General features: G+C 38.9%; 1 protein-coding gene across 2 annotated transcripts in view; it reads right to left on the bottom strand.

The window, feature by feature from the left end:
* Positions 1–960: 960 nt before the first annotated feature.
* The window catches only part of RAB27B (RAB27B, member RAS oncogene family), a 787,666-nt gene continuing 765,737 nt past the window's right edge, over positions 961–22,889 (bottom strand). For both annotated transcript variants that reach the window (XM_078674822.1, XM_078674821.1), the window contains one exon: positions 961–15,460. In XM_078674822.1, the coding sequence (XP_078530948.1) occupies positions 15,271–15,460 (190 nt within the window). In that variant the 3' untranslated portion in view covers positions 961–15,270. The remainder of the gene's footprint in view (positions 15,461–22,889) is intronic.

The following is a 22,889-nucleotide window of genomic DNA, read 5'->3' as shown; positions in this document are numbered from 1 at the left end:
GTAAGGGATAGACGAATCACTTTCATTTCCCGGCGCCAAATCTCCCCTGTACCTGTTTTTGTGTTTGATTTTGCAACATCCCAGGTACCTTGTGATCAAAAGATAATAGTTTCCTATGGACTAAACAATGTTTGAAATTTTAAAAATTATCATCTTCGCTTGTCTATGTTGAATTTCTATCGTTTTGGTCTTGTTTTATTCAGATAAATATAGGTTTTTTTCTAGACTGGTGTGGTGCCTTTTTCTGGTGTTTTCACTGTGTTACTGTGTGTTTATGTATAAATGCTTGAAACATTGCCTCTGAGATAAGCCTGACTGCTCATGCCAAGCTACCAAGGAGGTCAGCTGGGGTTATCTTCTCTGTGTAGCCGTCTTACCCTAACTAGAGTGAGGGCCCCACTTGGACAGGGTGCATACTGACTGCCAACTAGAGATCCCATTTCTTACAATCCGTGTTTAATATGATGACTAAAATTTTGTTATTTGTGTTCTTCATACCTATCATTTTTGTCTCAAGTATTTAATCTATAGTATTGTTAATGGACAGTCTCTGGAAAGACTTCCTGGAGAGGTCATCTTAGTATTGATCGAGCAACTAACCTTTAAGTTCCTGCAGTATTACTATTATGCAAATTAAATATTAGGGGAAAGAAAGAGCAAGACTAGTGACATACCGGACCTAGGAACTCAAGAGTGAAATAGGACGGCCTCTTTTTTTCGCTTTAAGAGACAACATTACAGACAACTAAGGTCATATGCCAACTCTTCCACTATAACAGAAAATCACAATTCTACTCGTTTATGTTAAAATTACTAGGCAAAAGATTACATAACAATAAAAAACAAGTAGAGCAGTTAAAGCAGATCGATGTAGTCGTTTTTCTGAAACTTTCATACATATTCGAGGCATGGTAAAACATTAGTACATTTTTTTGGGGGGGAAGAACACACAACGAGGAATACAAAAAAGGTTATTTATTTGGAAAAGAACAGTGCAGAAACTCAATCACATGATACATTCCTCGACCATATTTTACAAACCCAGACACCAGTAAATCATTTGACAATATATTTTTTGAAGCCACAAGTACTGTGCTACAACTAGATAGTAACATAGCATTGTTGTGCAGGCAGCATACTCCATCAAAGGTAAATACAGAATAAAGTACTGTGATCAGGAGGGTCAAGTGTCAAATCACATTCATTAAGCATAACATTTACAGATATGTTGCAAAGACCAAACATAATACAAGGAAACATGCTCTGGATAAACGGACATATAGGGGAAGATGTGTTTAAGCTATATTAAGATACATTAATAGACCTAGTAGAATACTTTTGTAATTTTGTTTACAGAAACAAAAGTGATACCTGTCTTCAGTAACAAAATATATGTGGATGAGTACGACTGAAACATGTTGATTCCGTTGCACGCTTCATAAAATATGTCAGATCTAAAACCTTTGCTTTTGAGCATTTATTGACAACATATGGCACATGTCAGTGATGTGCTCACATACAAATACATATACAGCCGTAGAGGTGTGCATAACCTCACTATAATAAAACTGACTGGTGAAGATTATTTTTTCCAAAATACAACATATTTCAGAATGCTGATTTTGTAGACTTTGGAGTTGGTCTCTTATTAAAATGAGTTAGTTTCATTTATGAATGTAGGATATAGTATCTGAATAGAAAAATACACAATCTTGCCTATGTTTCCTGTAATACAAATTCATTCACCCGCATTCATTAGGGTCAAGGTAAAACCACAACCTATTTTAAAGCAATTCCTTTTGAACCCTAGATTGTTATCACAATGAAGTTAATAAACTCTTTGTTCCAAATTCAAGATTTTAATAGTGCACCCATAAAATATCAAACTATAGCACAAATTGTACAAGTATAGATTTTTTAATTTTCTAACATACACGGTTGTATTCTTGGACGAAAATACTTTTAAAAAATCAGTTATATTCTGTGGAACTACATCAACGTTGACATCAATTAAGATCCTTTTGAAATACCAATGAGTAAATTATCAGCAGGAGATTAAAGGCTTAGTAAATCTTTAAGTACTGAAATATTCTAGGAGAATATTTTATTTTTATCTTGGCTGAATGAAAAATCTCAGATATGGGGAATCTGGAGAAAAACATTGTTGCAGAATAAAGCAATTGGTGAGTCTAAGTCTTGTTACTTGTGATCGAATTACCATTTCTTGCAACTGACCACAGTAGGAGGCTAAAGCTTATTTGGAATGTATTTGAAGACGCAGTTTATTTTGCAGGACATACATAACCAATTGATGTGGCATACCATCGTAATAAAACAACACTATCAAAAAAAAAACAAATAAGTGGTCTTCCAAGACTAATGCATGCTGGGTTTGAGAAGATGTCTTCTCATTCGGATAACATTTTGTCTGAAACCACAACTTTGTTTTTATCAGCCACAACTATGTGATATATATGTATATATATCTGACACACATGGAACATCTTTGAAAGAAAGCTTCCTATAAGTAACAATTACCCTGGTGTTTGTTCTGAAAACATTTGTATGTCAAAAAAGAGCAAGGTTGCTTACCCATTTCCAAGGAATGTTATCCATGAGATTATGAATTAAGAATCGTTTGTGACTTGTAGTGTGAGATTCCTGTAAATCATTTAAGATTAACTAATTCCAAAATCAGTGATCTACTTGTATCCCAAAGCAGTATGCATAAGTTGCAACTTTTGTAGCGGAGGCCACTGAATCATGCAGCATCATTCATACAATACAGACCTCACATTTTGAAATTATTTGTCATGCAATCGAATCATTTCTGTTCATCAAAAAGGGATAAATATGGTTTAAGTCTAGATAGGAAGGTTTATCATTGGTTTCAGTCGCTCCAAAAACCCAATATTTTTAGATTTTGATTCTCAGGCATCAGCTATTGTGTTATGGAACCTATGTAATCCTTGTTTCTAGCAATTAAAAAATAAACACCAAGATAATGGTTCTACAATTAGAATAATAAATCATTCAGCCACAGAAAGGAAGGACCACAAAGATTCCAGATTTGGAATGATAGCTTTGTGGAATGTTGGGAATAAACAATTAACTGTCACCTAGAAATATTTAATTATAGAAAAAAACAAGATTCGTGGGTCAGGACAATACTTTGTTACTGCAGACAGTACCCATTAGTAAGGCATGCAAATATTGTGTGTATGTATTCATAGGACTTCAAGGGGAAACCGATAACAGCATCATTAAACAGTAATATACTAACATTATTGGAAATGTCCTGAAATAGGAAAACACCAATGGTGCAAGAAGACATCTTGCTCCAGAAGAGGCGAGGTAGACTTACAAAAGGACCCGGCTTACAACAATAGACCCTTACATGCAGAGCCTACTACTCCTCACTGTAATCCATTCATTTGTGGGTAGCTGCATGAAACAATGAAATGATATCTTTAAAGGTACAATACCGCACTTGCTCACCTCATTTGCTTCCAGTAATGTTGTAAAGGTTTATTAGCAAATTCCTGACACCTGCACATACAATTGGTTCACAAGGAGATGAGAACACTGTTAGATTCATTGAGAATCTGACGTAATTTATAGTTAATGATTGAACAATGAAGTGGCACCATCAACTTACATTGAACATACTTATTTAAAATGGTAAAGTAACCCTTCCACCAAAGCTTTACAATGGATTTATATGATTTTAGCTTTGTCCTTCTTGCTAACTGGCTTGATTATATTCCTTAAAAGTACACAGACATGTCGATTTCCAAGTCTTAGGGTGAACATGGTACATGTGTATCCAGTGGTTATTTCCTTTGGATGAGCCACAGCTACACAGTCTTCAAGTTCACAAGTCCTAGCAAAAGTTACCATGTTCTGGAAATCGACAGAAATATGAATTTACTAGACCAGGATCTGTCAACTGAAACTATTTTATGTCACTAATTCCCTATAGATGGTGACTTGCCAGATTTTTAAATATCCTCCACAGACAAAACAAGGCGGCAGAGCTTTAACCTGTTTCACAAAGTGTGGAATGAGACAGCAGAGAAAGATGGCAACCTGCCTGGTAACAGCAGAATAAAACTCATTTACTTAAAAAGCATGCTTTTACTAGGAGCGAGTTTGGGAAAAAGGATTACAATCACCAATCACTCCTTCACAAACCACAGAGCACAACTTCAGAAAATAGCAGGGGAAGGAGGAGGAGTTCAGACTGCTGGTCAATGAGAGGAGGTGCAAGAAGTGGGTATTTTCCTGATGATTTGGCATAGGTACAAATAGCGGGTTTACACCTATTGAGCTTGTTCACACAAAGTCTAATTAATGTAGGAAAGCTATGTCTTGTAAATTTCCTTGTATGATTAGCATTTAAAATGAGGGATGACAAATCGCCGTACTAATGGAAATTTACACAAATCCTAGTTTCCATGTGTAACCCTATTCAGCTACAGATGACGGGTCAGAAGGAGCAATTGTGGTAGAAAAATGTATTTGCTCTTTTACCATTATTTTCCACACCCAGAAAATATTTTTTAAAGTGGAGAAATCCCCAATTCGGTACTAAATGTGGGTGCATAAACTGAATGTGAAACCCCAGTTAGATATTTTGCTAATATCTACAAAGTGAATACAGTGTGTTTTTGTTCATTTTGTTATGGCCACTTTCGTCCCTTCCCTAGAAACTGTGACATCCCTACAATGCATAACTTATGAGTGGATAGAAGTGGAGACAATTGAAGATTTTCCATTCATAAGATCCATCTGAGCATGTAAATACCAAGAGATCTTGATACCATAACCATGACAAGCAGATGGCACTTTTTTCACACTTAAACTGAACATTGGGCACAGAAACATTGTGAACATGGTTAAAAGAGATGGTCCTGCTTGTCAAAAGTGTTCGCCATTATCATGGTCTGAATACTGATACCAGAATTTCGCAATTAAACCCATACTTATGTGAAAAATTGAGGACAAATATTAAACAGTGGGGAACATTGTGCCATCCAGATAGGGCCATATGAGGAAAGGGGCGAGTATTGACAACTGCAATGACTGTTAAAGTATTAGGAAAAAGAGGTGAGACAGGTGAGCTAAGTGATTTAAGGCACTTGAATTGGAAAGTGTGGATTCAAAACGGTAACTATCCTAATATTAATTTTGCCAACAGAAACATGATAGAAAATGACAGACCAAAAATACACAATCTTAAAGTGCATGTGAATTGGCACGGTGTGAGTTTGAATTGTTCTGAACAATACAGAAAATACCTATATGTGAAAAAAATATTAGCTCTATTTAATGGACAGCACGAGAGAAGTGAATGAAAATTTAAATCTGTACAGGAAAGTAACTTTCATCATGCTTTCCAATGCAGCAACCATGCTTGTCTATATCTGTGATTTTTGCTCAAAGAAGAAAAGAAAGTAGTTTATCTGCCAACTATGGGCCTGATTTAGAATCTAGCAGGCTCGGTTCTCTGTCGAGAAGACGAAAGAGTACCCTCTGGACCAAACCGAAGTTCCACCCGTCCCATTTGGAGTCGGGTGAAGTATGTCACCATTGAACTGTCAGCGGTATAGACCGAGTAAGTTCCATTGGAGTTGGGCCCATTGGAGGTTCTGACATTTGTCTGCCTACCCGAATTACAATGGGCAGACAAATAGCCAGTTTCTACTTTCAAACACCACCATCCAAATCGTGGCAGTAGTTTTTTTTATTTTCAAACAGAAAATCCTGCTTTGTGATTTTGTTTTTGACAATATAAAAAAAGATAATGAAAATGTGCAGTGCAGCAACTTCGCACTGACGGAGCTGCACAGCACACTTTCAATGCATGGACAGGAACCGATGTGATGGCGGTTCCAGTTAATGTAAGACTTGTCGGCTGAGGCAGAGTACACCTCTGAATTTACAGCTTTCAATTTAATTATTTTATTAGAATGACCATGCAGCACATTATTCCAAAAACACCTTTCGAGCACTTAAAAAGGTGAGGTGGCATATGAATGTCACAGAACTGGAAGGCTTGAAAATTAATTTAAGAACCAAGAGACTGGATTTAAGGGACATGGTGCCAGGATAGGCAAGCCATTTAACAAGTCCTGCAATGTGGCTGTTGCACTGAGCATTTTGTTGCAAGTTTCCTGGTTCTTGTTTTGGGTGGGACGAGCTTGTATGCTTGTTTCAAGTGAAGCTAGAGATCGGATATATTGTAAAGCAATAGAGCTTGTAGACTCAGGGTTAGGTAACTGCAGTAAATAAAGCATTAGGTCTATATAAATGAGAATAAACAGATGTTAATACCTTTAAGTATAATCTTCAAAAATTAATGTAAACTATCCATTGGTTTTTAATGTGGATACATATATACTCGCAAGACATGCAAACACTCTAAACAGGGACTCCCTATAAAATGCAGAGCACACAATAGGAAAGCCAGAACTTGGAATTCAGTCATACATTCAACGAGCTACTCTATGAAATTATAACTATGCGCCTTGCTATAACCAATATATTCAAAAGGGCAAGAAGAAAAGGGTGATGTGTATTTTGCAACCAAACTACTAATGAATACTTCAAAGGCTCCAGAAAACATATGTGTGAATATTACAATATGAAAAGAAATCTATCAAGTCTCTAGATGTTTTCTATTGCAATACGATTGAGGATCTATTCACTCCTAATTTAAGAATTCCAAAACCAAAGTTCAAAAGATTCTCACATGGGGTCATATTCGATGCTTAGGTCAGAAACAGCTCATTTTGAAAAAATCTTGATCAATGTTACTTATATATTTACATGTTCTTGGGATCCTCGCACAGTCACTGATCCATCAAGAATTCAGGATGACTTATGTTGGCGACGTATTAAAAAGGGTTCTTCTAATATCTTCTAATCAACTCTCAGAAACCAGACTTTACTCTTAATCTTCTGTGGCACAAGAAGACAATGACATATTATTGGCAGAGGGGTGACATAGCCAGGTACTTACAGTCCTTATGGCCTTCTTATGTCTTGGAAGAAATTGGAGAGGCTAGTACAATAAGGAATAATGTAACAGAGGCAGACCTTAAACCACTACTTTCCATCTGTCATAGAAGGTTGACAGGATGAAGGTAGGTTGAAAATGGGTCTTTGGGTACTGATCACTACGTTACAGAGAGAGGATATGCTTGGAAAGTCGAGTCCCAATGCACAGTTTGCCCCTGAGTACTGAACTATATGTTACAGGAAATAAGATACTATTGTCATACCTCGCATACACAATTTGCTACTTTGTCCTCATTGGACAATTATGAAGAGAAAGTTACTTTTGCACATTTTCCTCAAGGTCAAGGCGTATTTGTACGTGTGACCAACCTTTCAATGACTGCTTGACCGAGGAATCTAATTTTAAATGTGTTTTTATGGCAAAGTTTACAAAACATTCTTGCAAGTAGCTTCCTGAAAAATCATTGAATTTGTCACAAACTCAGTTTTGGACTTTCTTCATCTTTTTATATGTTTTTTCGACTAGCTATTCTGGCTTTGAGAACTTACCTTTCTAGAACAAAATTAGCCTTTTAGCATTTATGTATAACTGATTGCTTTTGTTTGTAACTTATGATATTGAACACTGTTACTGTACATGGACTGTTCTATTCTGCACAATTAGGATTTGTACAGATTTCTGCCTACTTAAGGTATTTTGTGAGCCTACAGCACAGGATTTTAGTAAAATGTGAATTGCTAAAGGGAAGAAGACAGAAGAGAAAATATCGGACCACATATCTATTTTAAAAAGAATTTGAGAATAACCAAAAGAGTGCGATTGACTTGAAATGAAAGATATTATATTTTACGGAGTGTACTATTGGGCTCCCATAGAGATATATACACGCGGCACATGGTTTAAAAAAGAAAAATGTCATTGAATTGTAGTAAACTTACATAAGCAAAGCTTGCTAACATTCTACATGCTCTGGAGACTCTGCAACTGCTTAGGCCTGAAGGCAGAGCCACACACGTTAAAAGTGGAATTTACATAGGCTTCTACTGCTCCTATGGAAATAGAAGGAAAAACTTAAGTTTACTTAATGTTTGGCAGCTGACCAGAGATGATTTAATGGTTGGCGTTGCTAGGTCTTGGAACCACCATTTATATTAAAAACACTTTAACAGGGTCCTAAAATGGATGTATAACATCTCACACTTATGAAAGCCTTGCTGCCTGTGCCCGTAAGTCCTAGTTATATTTAAAGCAATCTGCATGAAATATTTCAGGTTTTTGAATGTATTCCTAATTTAAGATATATAATGCAAAGCACAACATATTCAAGTATGTCCTGCACACAAACTGTCTACCACAAAGGTTTTATGTGAACGCTAATTTTGAAAGGAATACCACAGAATCAGATTAAACACAAAAAACTGAACTTGTGCATAGTATCTCCAAACATCACAATCCATATTTACAAGTTCCTCAAACTTGGAGTCACGCATGCATTTTCACAATAAGATAAAACGAACTCATAACCGTGCAGTCCTTAAAGTGTTTCTGAAAGTCAACTTATCCTCTATCTTCTAAATTTATTGAATAATTTGATTCATACTCATGCAGCAGTTTGCAAAGAAAAATTGCCTCCTGCTCTAGAGCACTTTCTCAATTGGGTTCGGATTTAAAGTTTACAACTGGAGCACAGCTGTCTTGAGTTATACTACAATCACAATTTGCTTTAGATGTTGTGAAAGGTTCTCATACGTAACCTTGCAAGCTAGAGCTGGGGGATTTTCAATGACATTCAGAATGTTTCTGTAAGCTAGTATAAACTAAGTAGTATATATATTTCACACAAGTCTTAAATGGAACCTTTGCTACAATGCGGATTACCACATTTTCAATTACATTTAGTCTTTGCATTTGAGAGGAGGCAGGGACAGACACGTGTATATTTCGGGAAAGGTAGGAACGGGGAGGTAACACCCAAATATTTCATTGCAGTTTAGGAGGTGCTTTTACAGGACTCAAATATTTCATTCAATTAGGTCAAAATATTTTTCCCCTGGAGAAATAAAGAACAAAAAATGAGTATTGGTGTCACTCCTACGTAGCTGTTGATACAGTTGGTTCATTAATGCTAAATAAAAAAAAAATGTCACCTATTTGTTCTAACTTGGTTATAGTCAGTACTGTTGCAAAACAAATACTATACGATAATACATTGCGCACAGCGGTATTAATTTTGTTCACAAAGTAAGCACTGCATAATTGTTTTTTTAAGTGAAGTATAAAGTATGTTCAGGTGCTCTTGTGCTAGCAGAGCCAAAATAAAATAAAGTTATACAGCTAAGTTCCATGTTTTCAAGTCTTCCCAGAACTGAAGATGATTGTTCAAAGTGTAATTTTGCAATGGATTAGAGTTCCATGTCTGTTATGAAAAAAATGGTGTCAAAGCAAGTTTTTTATTGGTGGCACAGAGTACAAGTTGCAGAACGGAGTGCCCGACATTATTAGCTGAACTGAAAAATATCAGATATCTGGTCGTTCTCCTGCAGCACATAGTGTTTAATTAGACATCCGCAAATTTAAAGGAAGTTTTTTCCAAGAGGTGGTCACTGAATTTTTCTCCACATAAGGGTAGATTTTATGAGATTCTTGCAGCACAATTTTGAAATGTTTGTAGAGGGAGCATGATTTATTTAGGGAGCCAAAAAAAGGGAAATGCAGAAATCATGTTTTGAACCGAGCAATTGAATGGTAACACAGAAATGAGAACCTTTTGACAAACAGGCCAATATTTTTTTAAAGAAATTTTTGCAATAGGATTTGAAAAGGTGATCTAGTTATAAGAAAAATTACAAGGTTATGGGCCTATTTCATTGATGACGGGCAACTCGTTAAGCCACCAACTGACATGCCAAGATGCAGGCTGTTGGTGTCCTTTCTTTTAAGAGTTGAGTGAAAGGTGGTTATGTTTGATCCACCTCACAGCAATTATCAGTTTTGGAAATCGTTCACATGATATGCTTGATTTTCATCTAGCTGTAGCACAATCTGTGAATAAATGGTTTCCCTTCTAAAAAGAATAGTTCAAATTGCTGAATCAATGTTGCAAAAGGTGACAAATGTTGATAAGGGTGGGGCTCCAAGAGCCTGAGAGACGCTACACAGAATTGCTTAATCTGAAGACACAAACTATTCCAGTTTGACAGCTTGTCTGCATTCAGGGAGAAACGAAACAAGCAATTTAGGGATTTGGCATCCAATACTGATCTATGCCAGCCTATGCAATATTATAGTTTGGCACACAGTATTGAAGGCAGCAAAGATGGCCAAAAGAATCAAGACAGCCAAGCAGCTATCAAGAAGCACTTTAAGCTCATTTTGTATGGAGGTTAGCGTGACCTCAGGGCTAAGAGCTGTTCCGAATACTGATGGAGCAGGATCAAGCACCTTAATAGTTACACTATAGGGTGAAATTTGTGAATATATGTCTTTTTCATCAATGTTTGTGACAAAAGTTAGCATTGAAATAGGTCCATACTTGATGAAAATGGCTCTTGGCTTCACTACAAGAGGAGTAACCAGTGAATGCTTTCAACTGCTGGGCACAGAGGTCTTCGAAAAAAATTGGTCAATATTTTTTGCTATGACACAGGTCGAGTGATGATCCTGATTGAACTGAATGATCAAGTTAAATATGGATTCGTGATATTATCACTTACTCTAATTGAGCATTACAGCCAAATGAAATATATAAGTGCAAGCATTTCCTTCCTTATCCTTAATCTGAATTTAGAGGCAGAGTCCACAGCTATTGCACTAAAATCCTGGAAGTTCTGCTCATAGAATATGTTCAGCGCGAAAGACGGTATCAGGTTTAATGCAGACTTTAAATGAATTCTGAAGAATTTCTGTTGTATCAGTAAAAAAAAGGAGTTGGAGCTAGGTTATTGCACAGAGTTTGAGACACTGAAATACTCAAGGTACAAGTCTTAGGATTAGATAATTTAAAATTGCATTCCGAGACATGGTATTCTAGGAGAATAGTGTGCTTTTCTTTGATCTCTGCCATTTATTTTTTAGGGTAGAGGAATAACTTTATTTTGCTATTAAGGAGCAGGTAGACACAAACTGTACTCAAATGCTTACACTGTATTTTTTTGTAACATGACAGGGTACAATGGAGCTGATGGGCAACTACAGTGACACACTGATTTAGTAATGGGAGCAATAGTTTCCAAGGTGTTAGTAACCTAAATGTTAAGAGCCTTTACTCATTTGAGCATCAGGACCTAATTCAAAGCTGTGGTTTAGTTTATGGGTTAAACTGTCACTGTTTACTTCACTAAAGCGGTGCTTTATTACCAGAGTGGGGATAGATTTGACCAAACCATTTGAGGCAAGGTTAATAATAAATATAATAGCAGAAATCATCAGACCAGGGAATGAGAAGACATAACATCTTATATGTAATTAGAAGAAAAGACCAAATCAATGGTGCGACTACTGACATGACAGAAGCTGATTTGCAAATGGGTTAGCCCCAGAAAATTCCAAACCAACAACAGATTTTTTTTGCTGTGAGAGATTGACAATTGTCCAGAAGTAAGTTAAAAAATACAACAATCTAAAATTCATGAAGGAAAAAAAGGGCTGCATTCATAAGTAGCATGCCAATAAAAAAAATGTAACATGTTGTTGGTTTACAGTAGGACTCTATGGGCGTGGAGAATTAGCAATTATTGTTTGGAGAAATGTAATCCTTTGGTGCATCTTCCTAAAGTGAAAAATTGACTTGAACCTCTAATCATGCAATCAATAATGGGTGATCGTCATAGTCTTCCATGAGGTTTCAGCTCGGAGGTATAAACGTGGTCCTTAAATTTCCCCTACTACTTAACAATCTTGTAAGACCTATCGCTTAGTTGAATTATAAAGGGTACCCAGAAGCCCACAAATCTGCCCTTGGCAGATTTAGAACTCTGAACTGAAACCAGTGTTTTAATCCATTGTCCTACTAATAAAAAAGTTCGAACATATTTCCCATTGAAAAAACTGAAGTAGAAAGTGTAGCCACTCAATCTATATTCCACTGCAAGAAAGAAAGCAAAACATATTGAAAAGATCAACTTACTCTTTCTAAATATTTAAGTATATACTGATGGATACATGCCACATGGAAATACGGAACATATGGCACTCGATTGCTTATGCTTAGAATGGGGTTACTGGCTCCGCAGTCATTCAAAGAAAGCATAAAGTAAATCTATGCATGCAACAGAAATGGCCTGTCATTGTACAACTCAATCGCTTAAGGAATCCTCATTTAATCTCTGGAGCACATTTACAAAAATAACCCTTGTAGAAGTGTGATAGAGGAAGCAATACACAATGGTACAACCGGACTGCCCAATGTAAAACCCAAGGAATACAGCAATCAGTTAAAAAAACGAGCCATCCCATAAGGAAGCTATTTTTATCTGTAGTTCTACCAATGAGGACTGCACTCTCCCCCAATATAGCAATAGCCAAATCTAGGCCTCCACAAGAAAGTATTGGTAGTTTCTATTTCATAGAACAATACTGAAAAGAATACGGCAAAAGGACAGTCACATGTAAAAAAACTAAAAGCAGGTGACATAAAAGGGCTTATATCTAAAATAGATTTGTATTTATCGATAGCAGTACCCGATCCTTTATATATTTTTTTGTACCCCCAATGCCCCGCAACTGTTTCCCTGTCCAATGACCATGCACTAATGTCACAGGATATCAGCAAGATAATGCTGCATTCCATAAATCAAATGGTCCTTCTGAAATACACGGTTCTCAATAAAATCCACACAAACCAGCTGGTAAAATCATGTAGAAATGCAAAAAAAGACCATAAGGTAGATCTATTTAGAAAAAACCTATGCATACCTTGAATGTATGTTTGGTCCATTTTCCGTTCTAAATATTTTCGGGATAAGCGGTCTTCAAGCTGAGAACCACATTTTAAATAAAATACAAAAATATAGAAATACCAAAGAGTATCTTTGTACATTTGAGAAAGTATATAATGCTTGGACTGCAATAAACAAACTCTTGTTCACATTAAATATGATGGCCGTTGATATAAAAATAGCAACTTTGTAGGAAACACTCTGAAGACCAGATAATGTCGCAAATACTAGTGTATGTAGAAAGTCCATCACATACCATTCAGGAATTACATTTCTGTATTGTTAAACATTAGCCCTATTCTGCCTTAATAACTTCTAAAATAGATCACTAAATCCAAGATACATTAGTGGAACAAAGAAAACGCAGCCTGCACAACATTTAAACACTTTACACTGCAATCAGATGTTGTAGTGTGGTAACAGTTCGATCTGCACACTCCTTAAAATCCAAATACGTTTATATTTCCATATACAAACGTCACCAAAATGTTAGATTCTTACAAATCTTATAAATAAGACACCACATGTCAGTAAGCAAGCTTTGAAATCCATAACGATTGTCCCCATACCTGCTTATGGTTAATCATAATGTTTAAGGACAGCCTTGCAATGGATATAAACATTGAAAATCTAAAGTCAATGTCACTGATAGAACTGTTCATTAAAGAAAACAATCAAAAAGAGAATAAATGTAATGAAATGTGTACTTCCACCTACCCAAATTTTAAAACAATACTTGGTTCTTCCTAAATTTTGGTGCAACCAATCTGGAAACAAACATTGAAACTCATTGGTTAAGGATGAGTGTGATGCACCACCTATAGGAACCACGGTAAGGTGCACTGCATTTTTTTAAACTTTATATTTACATTACGTTCAAGGAACCCTGAATGCTACACAGGAGTGTTAGAGAGGACTAAGTGTCTTTCAGCTATATGCAGAACGACAGAAGATGATCAACAATTCTTCAATAAATCCATTCCTTTTAACTGCGCATATCGAATTGTAGGTTTAAAAAGGCAGTGTATGAAGCATCCAAGCTTTTAGTATCCCTAGGCTTAATAAACTATGCTGGATGTATAACTGAACAAAATTCTTCGAACAAGTAACACTGGTTTCACTTGGTTGATGGTAACGAACATCCAGTCTCTGGTATTTAAATTACAATAGGCAGTGTTTTTTCAAAGTTATGCAACAAAATGAGGCATACACAGGAATTCTGTCTGAAATGTTATATGCATCTCACTCAAAGACAAGAAAGGTGTCCCAGTAGTATGTACTACACACAGATTTGTAACAGGCTCTCCTTCATAGCCGAGAGGGTGTCCCAAGTAAGGGCACACGTAAAACTGGGCAAGCCCGACCACTAGAAAAGGAGTGTGGCGATAGTACGATACACAAGTGAGTAGGTTACACACTAGAGTTTGCCTAATTCAACTAAACAACAATTGCATCTCTCAAGAGTCTGGGCAACGTGGCTCTGTTCTCCTGGGGGATGCCTGGGCCACACCATCAAGAAGCTTTGAGAGCTGGAGGGGCCATGGGGGCTAGCCTAGGGCAAAAAAGAGTGTATCGGACACAAACGCAAATTTAGATTTCAGTATCCACTTCCCAAATGCGTAATCAAGGATGCACCTCAGCGTATGGTTCTATTTGGCAAATCAGTAACATCTTTTGCACCTTAAATAATGTGGTATCTATCCTATTTTTTATTTTTTAGTTACACTTTTTAGGTATTGGTCCATTCAAATGACCCCTTTCTGCAATCACTATGGCAAACAAAGCAAATGTACTGAATGTTTCCCTGATATCATACAAAATGTAAAGCACCATACTAAACTGTGTGGGTGAGTCACTCAGGATAGAGTAATAGCTTGGCTGCTTCGCACACGCAGATCATTCGATAAAAACAGTACCGCTTGAATAACCACAACAGAGTATTGCAAAAGAAATAGATAATTCTAAACCAAGTAAATCAAAACAACAAATAAACACAATTATATTATTTCTTTGCACTTCCATTTTACTCGAGCACACCGCTGTTTTATTAAATAAACCTACATGTCATATCCAATATGTAACTAAAGTATGAACCCCTCCCTCCCACCAGCCCCCCAACGGGTTTGCCAATGTTGGGAAATTCTTGATTCCAGCACAACTCTTCACGTTGGGCACTGAAAAAACACATTTCCAATATAAATCAACTCTATGAAACGCTGCAGCAGGGTTCTGCTCGAGGCCCAACACGGCTGCCACTTCGTCGTTTGTGGTAACATATCTTTATATGATTGGCACAATTTCAGTGCGGCTTTAGCATGCACACTTATTCTCATCCGCTTTAACTGGATCAAGTTTCCCAGACGTTCCGCCATTCACTGCTTCCGGTACTTGAGTTTTGTCAACACATTGTTCCATCCGCTTCATGATTAAGTCCAAGAGCGTTTCCACAGCCTTTTCTACATTCTGTCCAGTAGCAGCGCTCGTTTCAAAATATGGAATGCTACGACGGAATAAACAAAAAAGCATTAAAGCTTTGCAGGGAATAAACACCATCAATATTTACACTATAACAATTTGTTTACTTATTTGTAACACTACACCGTAGGAAAAATATATAAGATTCACTACCTACAAAGGTTTGTTACATCACGGTGCAAGCAGGGCCACAAATAGTTTATTAACAATAAGTTTTGTTTTACCAATTGACTACCTCAGAAAAGTAATAAATGCACTTGTGATGGAGTTTATAAGTAGAACTGGCGACCTAAGTCAGCAAATAACCCATGAAGACTTAGGCCGATACAACCAGGAATGTAGATGCAGCCCTGACGTGGGCCAGTGCACACATCAAGGTTGATGCAGCTTACCTCGGCAAGATGTGTGGATGTATGTGGATTTGTACAGTTCTCGCCAGGAACTGCAGAAATGTTGGGAGACCTGCAGCAAGGGTTACTTCTGGCTTTGCTCTTTCAGGCAGTCTGATTTCTAGGGGTGCTGCTCAGGCCAGGAAAACGACATCTTCTATTGGACAGGCTCTACTCCTGCAGGGCCAGGAACGTTCTGCTTGCTCTCTCAGAAAGGGGGTATGCTTCCAGGCACTAGGCAGACCATCACCTTCTGCTGAAAGTGCAAATTTCAGTTGACTGGCTTTCAGGCAGACTTGAGTACTCCGAAGGACTCCCTATCTTGGTCATGAAGGACTTGCAACTGGAAAAAAAGGGGTGGTTTGGGTCCCACTTTTGTGCCCAATTTCTAATCATATTCAGTGCAATATAATATTAGTGAGAGGATCAGCTACCTGTGTAGTGAACAAAGAAAGGAAGGCTCCCACTATATATTGAAAACCAAAAGAAGGGGGGTAGAAGTGGTTAGTTATTCGAGCTTCATTTAGGAAGATCTAGGTTTGTGACTGGTATTATGTATCAAAAAAGTTACTAAAAGATTAAGAACACCCAGTACACTGGATCCGAAGTTCAGAATGTATACAAATGTTAAGCCAAAACAACCCAAGCACAACAAGTGTTATAAATTAGTCTGAGGTACAAACGTTAAGGACTTATTATCAAAAAGAAAGTACAGTTTGTCTTATTCGGAACTTGTAGTCTTCAGTATATTCAAACAATCAAAACATTAATTTATTCAAAAACAGCCAACACGTGGTTCATCACATATTGACTTGTTCAAAGCTGAGATGTTACAAAGGATGAATTTTAAAAGGAAGAAAAAAGAAAAAGAGTAAAGAACAGAATGAAGATAAAGAAACAAGCAAGAGGATGTAAGAATCTCTACGGGGTGCTAAATATTACTATTTCCTGTTTTTTTATCATAACATTGTAGCAAAGACACGCTACTTAACCTCATCCATGTTCGGGAAATCGCGCTCTCTACCGGGTACTAATAAACAGGACTGTTTTCAGGTTTTTTTCCACCACTAATGGAGAGCACATGGAATGTTACCATTTCCTTTGTATCAACGGGGGACGTGCCTTCGGAGGTTGGGACACGATACTGAAATATAGTTGTATTTTCTTCACTCTGCATGTGCAATATGTCTACACTGATTTCTCCATTTCACACAAAATTTCATTTATATATATTTTTTTCATTTTTCATTTGCTAGTCGACCTATCTCATTTATTACATGCCTGTAACAGCACTGTGTTTTTTTTAAATTTATCACCCTTTAGAGAAGCTCCCTTTCATATTTCTCTTCATGAACAGTTTTTAGGATTTCCTTAACGTTTGGACCTTGCACTAATTTATGACACTGTTGGGCGCTTGGTTTGTTTTGGAATCCCACTAAATATTCATTTGTTTTCTATTTGGCCTCTTATCTCTTCAGGCCTGCAGATAAAGGTTAAACGATCTGGGGAAGATCGAAGCAGGGCTGATAGGTGTAAGTCAAGTGCTGCAAAAGAGCCACGTTCAGCAAATGAGAGAGAAAAAGAAATTATGAAAATATAATTATAACTAGAAGGAAATGACAGGAAACTAAAGTGTCTTTGGGGACGTGAGTGAAACAAGATTGAAAAAACAAAAAACAATTTGAGAAAAGAAAAAAATATGGTAGCTAGAAACAGGGAAAGAAGAAAGCCTGAAGGGTCAAAAGAATGGTAAAAGGAAGGAAATATGAAAGAAAGGAAGGTAGGAAAGGTGAAAGGAGAAGTGAAAGGAAGGAAGGGTGAAAACATAGAACGGTGCAATGATGAATGAATGGCTGGAAGGATGAACGTTTGGATAGATGGATAAATGGAACAACAAAAGGTTGAAAGGAAGGGGTAAAGAATTAATAGTTGGATGGAAGGTTGGATGAAAGGTTGTTCGCATAAATGGATGGAAGAGCGGAAACATAGATCATTGAATAGATGGAATGATGAAAGGATGGATGGATAGATTTTTTAAATGATGGACTGATAAGTGAAAGGATGGATGAATGAGTGGACCGATGGAAGGAAGAAATGTCAATGGACTGTTGAAATAATGAAAGGATAGGGTAAAGGATCCAAGAATGGATGGAAGTGTGGGCGGATGAATAGATAGATTGGAGAATGTCCATGTGAAGAGAGCTATTCCAGGAAGTGCTGGCCTTATAGTTTCTCTCATTTAGTGTCATTAAAGTTTTCATTCAAAGAGGGGGGGTATTTTAATTATCTGGCTACTCCATTTAACAAGGGGAACCCAAAATCCTACTGGTTTTGGTACACATTCACATGCAGATTCTGTGTGACTCTTGAGTGCTACACACAAACTACAGGCACTCTACATAGACAGGATTGTTAGTACAAGGCACTGAGTTTTTACTTAACAGTAGAAGAGGCGTCAGTCTGCCATCGGCAATCTTGACCAACTTTAACTCACTAGGGGAAGAAGGTGGGGCTGTATTGCTTATTGCACTACTAGTAATTGCAACCTGTGGTAACAGGAGTTACTGCACATGACAGAATTAACTGAAATGACTGTAATAAGTGCCCAAGTATACTTTTTGGAAAACGAGGTCCTCCAGTGTGACTAGGTTCAAGAGGTAAGACAGTGAGGGTCCCTCAAAGTCTCATAAGAAAATGTCAAGCTCCCACTGAAGTGGATAGTTCAGGTGCTAAATACTGCAAGTGGGGCAAAGCTGGATTTTGTAGCCTACAAGATACCTTTGCTATTGGGATAGATTTGCCGCCACACACAGGTCCAAGGTTTTATCTATGGACATGGTCACTTTTTTGGTTTTCAAAGTCCCCAATGAGGCAAGACTATAAGGTGTAGCAAGCCATGGCTCCAGAAAGCCAGATACCTTTACCCAAAATTTTTCTGAACGAGAAGAGTTCAGGGCTACAAAAAAGCTCGGAATACGATGAAACTGGTTATCTAGCATGGGAAAGCCTCGACACCTAGCTTCAGTAACACTCTTTCTGGTGATTACTCTATATAACCACAGACTCCACCCCATTAAATTATATCCATGTGCCAGATTGTATCCAGAGAATTTTTCCAGCAATGTTTCTGTACATCTGTAGGTGGCTCCTTATGACTTCATACTGTCCCAGAAGTGAAGTTGCTGAGCATATATTAAGCGCCACCACTGCGCACTAACGTCAGTTTTTGGTGTCTTTCTTCTTCCATGTCCTCAGTAGCAGAGGGAGAACAAACAGACAGTGAACAGATTCCGAACTTGGGACCTTTTTTGATGGTAAGTGAGAAATCTGCGGTTAGAGTATCCAGTGAGTAGCCAGAAAGTGCGTTAACGAAAATAAGTAAATGTTTTATTGTTGAATACTTTTAACCAAAGACTCCTCACGTTTAGAATAGAAACCATAGCTACATCTCCGAAGGGTGGAAGATCTAGAGAGGGGACTCAGGTTAAACTGTCCTTCAGAACAGAGCAGATAAAGTGACCTTCTGCCAGACTAGACTGTCAAGGTAGTAGAGTTTTGTAAACTTATATGCACGTACACACATCACAGTCTTGCATATATCCAGATCAGGCACCCAGTGCTCCAAAGCCATCACAGTAGCCTCGGCTCTGGTGGAATGAGCCCGCAGGCCCTCAGGGGGGGGGGGGGGGGGGGGGAGGGGAATGGGGGCGGGAGTGTTATTGGTCAGTGCATATTTTAATACAGAGGACTATCCACCATGACAGGAAAGCCTTCTCCTTCCTTGTCCCAGGGAAACCTACCAGGAGCGGATCATTCATGTGATGGTCCTTTGTGCGATTGATGTCAAATGTCAAAGCCCTCGAAGGGTCAGGTTAATGGAACGTCTCCTATTTTGAGGGGTGAGGTGAAGCAATAGGACTGTCAGAGTAACTGATTGGCCAACGTGGAATGGAGTCATGACCTTCGATAGCAAGGCTGGCAAGGTCCTCATTACCAGTTTGCCCAGAAAAAACAGGAGGTTTAAGGCGGATGCAAAGACAGCGCCTGCAGTCTACTCATGCGAAGTAAGCACAATGAGGAAGATGGTTTTCAGTGTTAAGAGCCAAAAAGAATAGCTGTGAATAGGCTCAAAGGCTATACACATAAGAAATGTCAATACCAAGTTCTAGTCCCACTGAGGCATAACAATCGTCTGGGGAGGAGGGTGTGGTGATGTGGCAATGTGGCAAGACACATGCATCAAACCTTGAATAAAACATATCACAACTAGTGACAAAGGTAAACACAAAGTCTGAAAGGTATGATAATTAAGCAGTCACCATGCCTACCACAGGGTCTTGCAGGCTAAAGAAAGAACAACCAAAATAACATCATAAACTGTGGCTTGTAAGGGGGGCAGTGTATTGAACACTACACCAAGCATGAAATTCGGTCCCTGCGCCCAGAGTAGCTAAACTTTATGGATCGGCATTTGACTGCAGGGATGAAATCAACCACGTCAGTCAAATGCATTCAACTGCCACTGCCGAATCTCCATGCATGGAGGTGTAGGCCGTGGATAGTCTGACACAGGATCATGCCCTTCTGCTGAGACAGTAAGGACCTTCCAAAGTTGAAGCAGGTTAGAGAACAAATACTCAGGCTCAGGGGCTATAGGTAGCACACTTTCCTAGCCAAACCCACGCCAATGATAACGACCTGGGCAGAGTCTGTCTTGATCATCCTCAGAACTCAAGGCAGGGGAGATAGCAGTCAAAACAAGTACACAATTCTTTTCTTCAATTCCAGCCTGAGAGAAACTCCTAAAGGGCGCCTTAGAGGAAACACCAACATGCACAACTGTAAACAAGATGGCGAAGTTGCTTGTGATCTGCCAGACAACACCTGATTAGGATGTGCGATCTGGCATTCAGGGAGGCCGCTAGGCAGTTCGGGACCAAGAAGATGTTCTGCTGGTACCGTCACCTCCAGAAGCTTAGTGCCGAATGACACATGGCCCAGGACCTCACTCTTTCCACTCTACCACATGACGACCGAGCTTGCCTCCCTCTAATGGATGGCAGAAAGGCTATAGGAATGACAGGAGGCTCGAGAAGATTACTATGGCACTGGCTCTCCAGAGTCCTGACGTCTCTAATCCTTATCTCATCCAGATGGCCTTTAGCAAACCCAGCAGTGAAGCACCTGTCACCACAACTAAAGCTGGGTGGGAGAGGGAAAGGGTGAACTACCAGCTGAAATATCTCTGCGATAGTCTGTAGTGTCCAGGCAAGCCCAGAGCATATACTTGCCTGCATTCGGACTATCCTGTGTCCCATTAGCCGAAGGGGACCAGAAATCTTCTGGGACAGCACACAGGATGTCGGTGGCCCTACCCCATAACGTGTGGTGTGTCTACCCAAGGGACAAACCATGGTGATAAACATAAGGGCTAGATTAATCAAAGAAAATATTCTCTTCCCAAAAGAATCAAATATTTTTGATTCGTAATCCTGAGAATAGGTCAGGAAGGAATTTGGACTGACTTTACTTGTTGAAGCTTGAACAATGGGGCTCTCCGGTGCTGGATGCTTGACCATGAAGTCCGAGTCATCAGTCAAATGACTGGTTGTCATGAGCATGGCTTAGACAACACACCCAGAATTCTTCAGTACCAGCTCCATTAACGAGCAATAATGGCTCAGATGAAGCAGACTGTTGAAGAATTTCAGTTAACACATTTATTTTCATCTTAGTAGTGGGCAACTGAAATGCTACACTCAGCTGCCCTCCAATTCACCACTTCAATGAAGTACTTTACTCAATCTAAATTGAAGCCAAGCTCTGTTTCAGGAGCTTGGCTGTGTAGACCACTATAATGGTGCAGACCACTGTAATAGTGCAGCCAACATACTATGCATCATCAGTATAATGAGGAGATGATCTCACGGACTTCTTCCAAAACAAAATACTCAAGAGCTACACTTACTTCGCACCCCAACTCACTGCAGAGGACATCTTCATGCAATCACCCACCACCACCAAGAACACATATTATCTAACAAACTTGAGCCCCTCACCACAAAAGACACTGCCGGAATTATGAAGACCATCTATTCAGGATACCCCAAAGACCCCTGCCCTCACCACATGGACAAACTGGGAAGAACACTGATCAGCACGAACCTCACCACCATCAACAACTCCTTCATCCTTAGTGGAACCTTCCAGGATAGCTGCAAATACTCAGAAGTAACAGCTTTCCTGAAGAAAACCTCGCCATATACAAAATTACTTCTCATTTACAGACCCATCTCGCTACTTCCTTTCCCGTCCAAAGTCCTGGAGAGAGAGATCAACAGGCAACTCTCCTACCATCTAGAGTAGCACAACCTCCTGGACACCACCCAGTCAGGGTTCCGCAACGAACAGAGCACGGAAATCGCCCTACTGGCAGCAACAGACATCTGTTCCATCATAGATCGAGGTGAAACCCCTTCACTCATCCTCCTTGACCTATCTGCAGCCTTTGACACCGTTCCCAAGGCACCCTCATCGCTATACTCAGGAATTTAAGGGCCCGTTTAAGATGGATTGCTACCTTCCTCTCCAACAGAACCCAATAAGTCAAACTCCCTCCATACACATCAGACACCAAGAAGCTAGTCTGTGTAGTCCTTCAGGGATCCTCCCTCACCCAACCCTTTTCTAAGTGTATATGGCACCCATCGCCCGCATCATAAGAGCCCACGGCATCAACATTGTCTCTTACGCCCGAGGCAAAAGAACGATGGAGAACTGGGGTGAATGTATGATTTATTCACATTCCGTCCATCATTTGTTTGCGTAGCACACAGCTCATCTTCTCCCTCACTGATGCGACCACCACCATCGGGATTAACGTCACACCCTACATGATAAACGTGGCCAACTAGATGAGGGAGAACTGCCTAAAACTCAAATGGGACAAAACAGAGATCCCAATCTTCAGAAACAAGTGCTCCCCAATGCGAATCCTCCGGGTGGCAATCCAATGTAGGCACCACACCCACCCCAATCGCCTGCACCAGAAACCAGTTCATCATC

This window comes from Lissotriton helveticus, chromosome 2_1 (genome assembly GCF_964261635.1).
Source record: "Lissotriton helveticus chromosome 2_1, aLisHel1.1, whole genome shotgun sequence".
Taxonomy (NCBI): Eukaryota; Metazoa; Chordata; class Amphibia; order Caudata; family Salamandridae; genus Lissotriton; species Lissotriton helveticus.
This window is presented reverse-complemented; position numbering and strand designations above follow the sequence as displayed.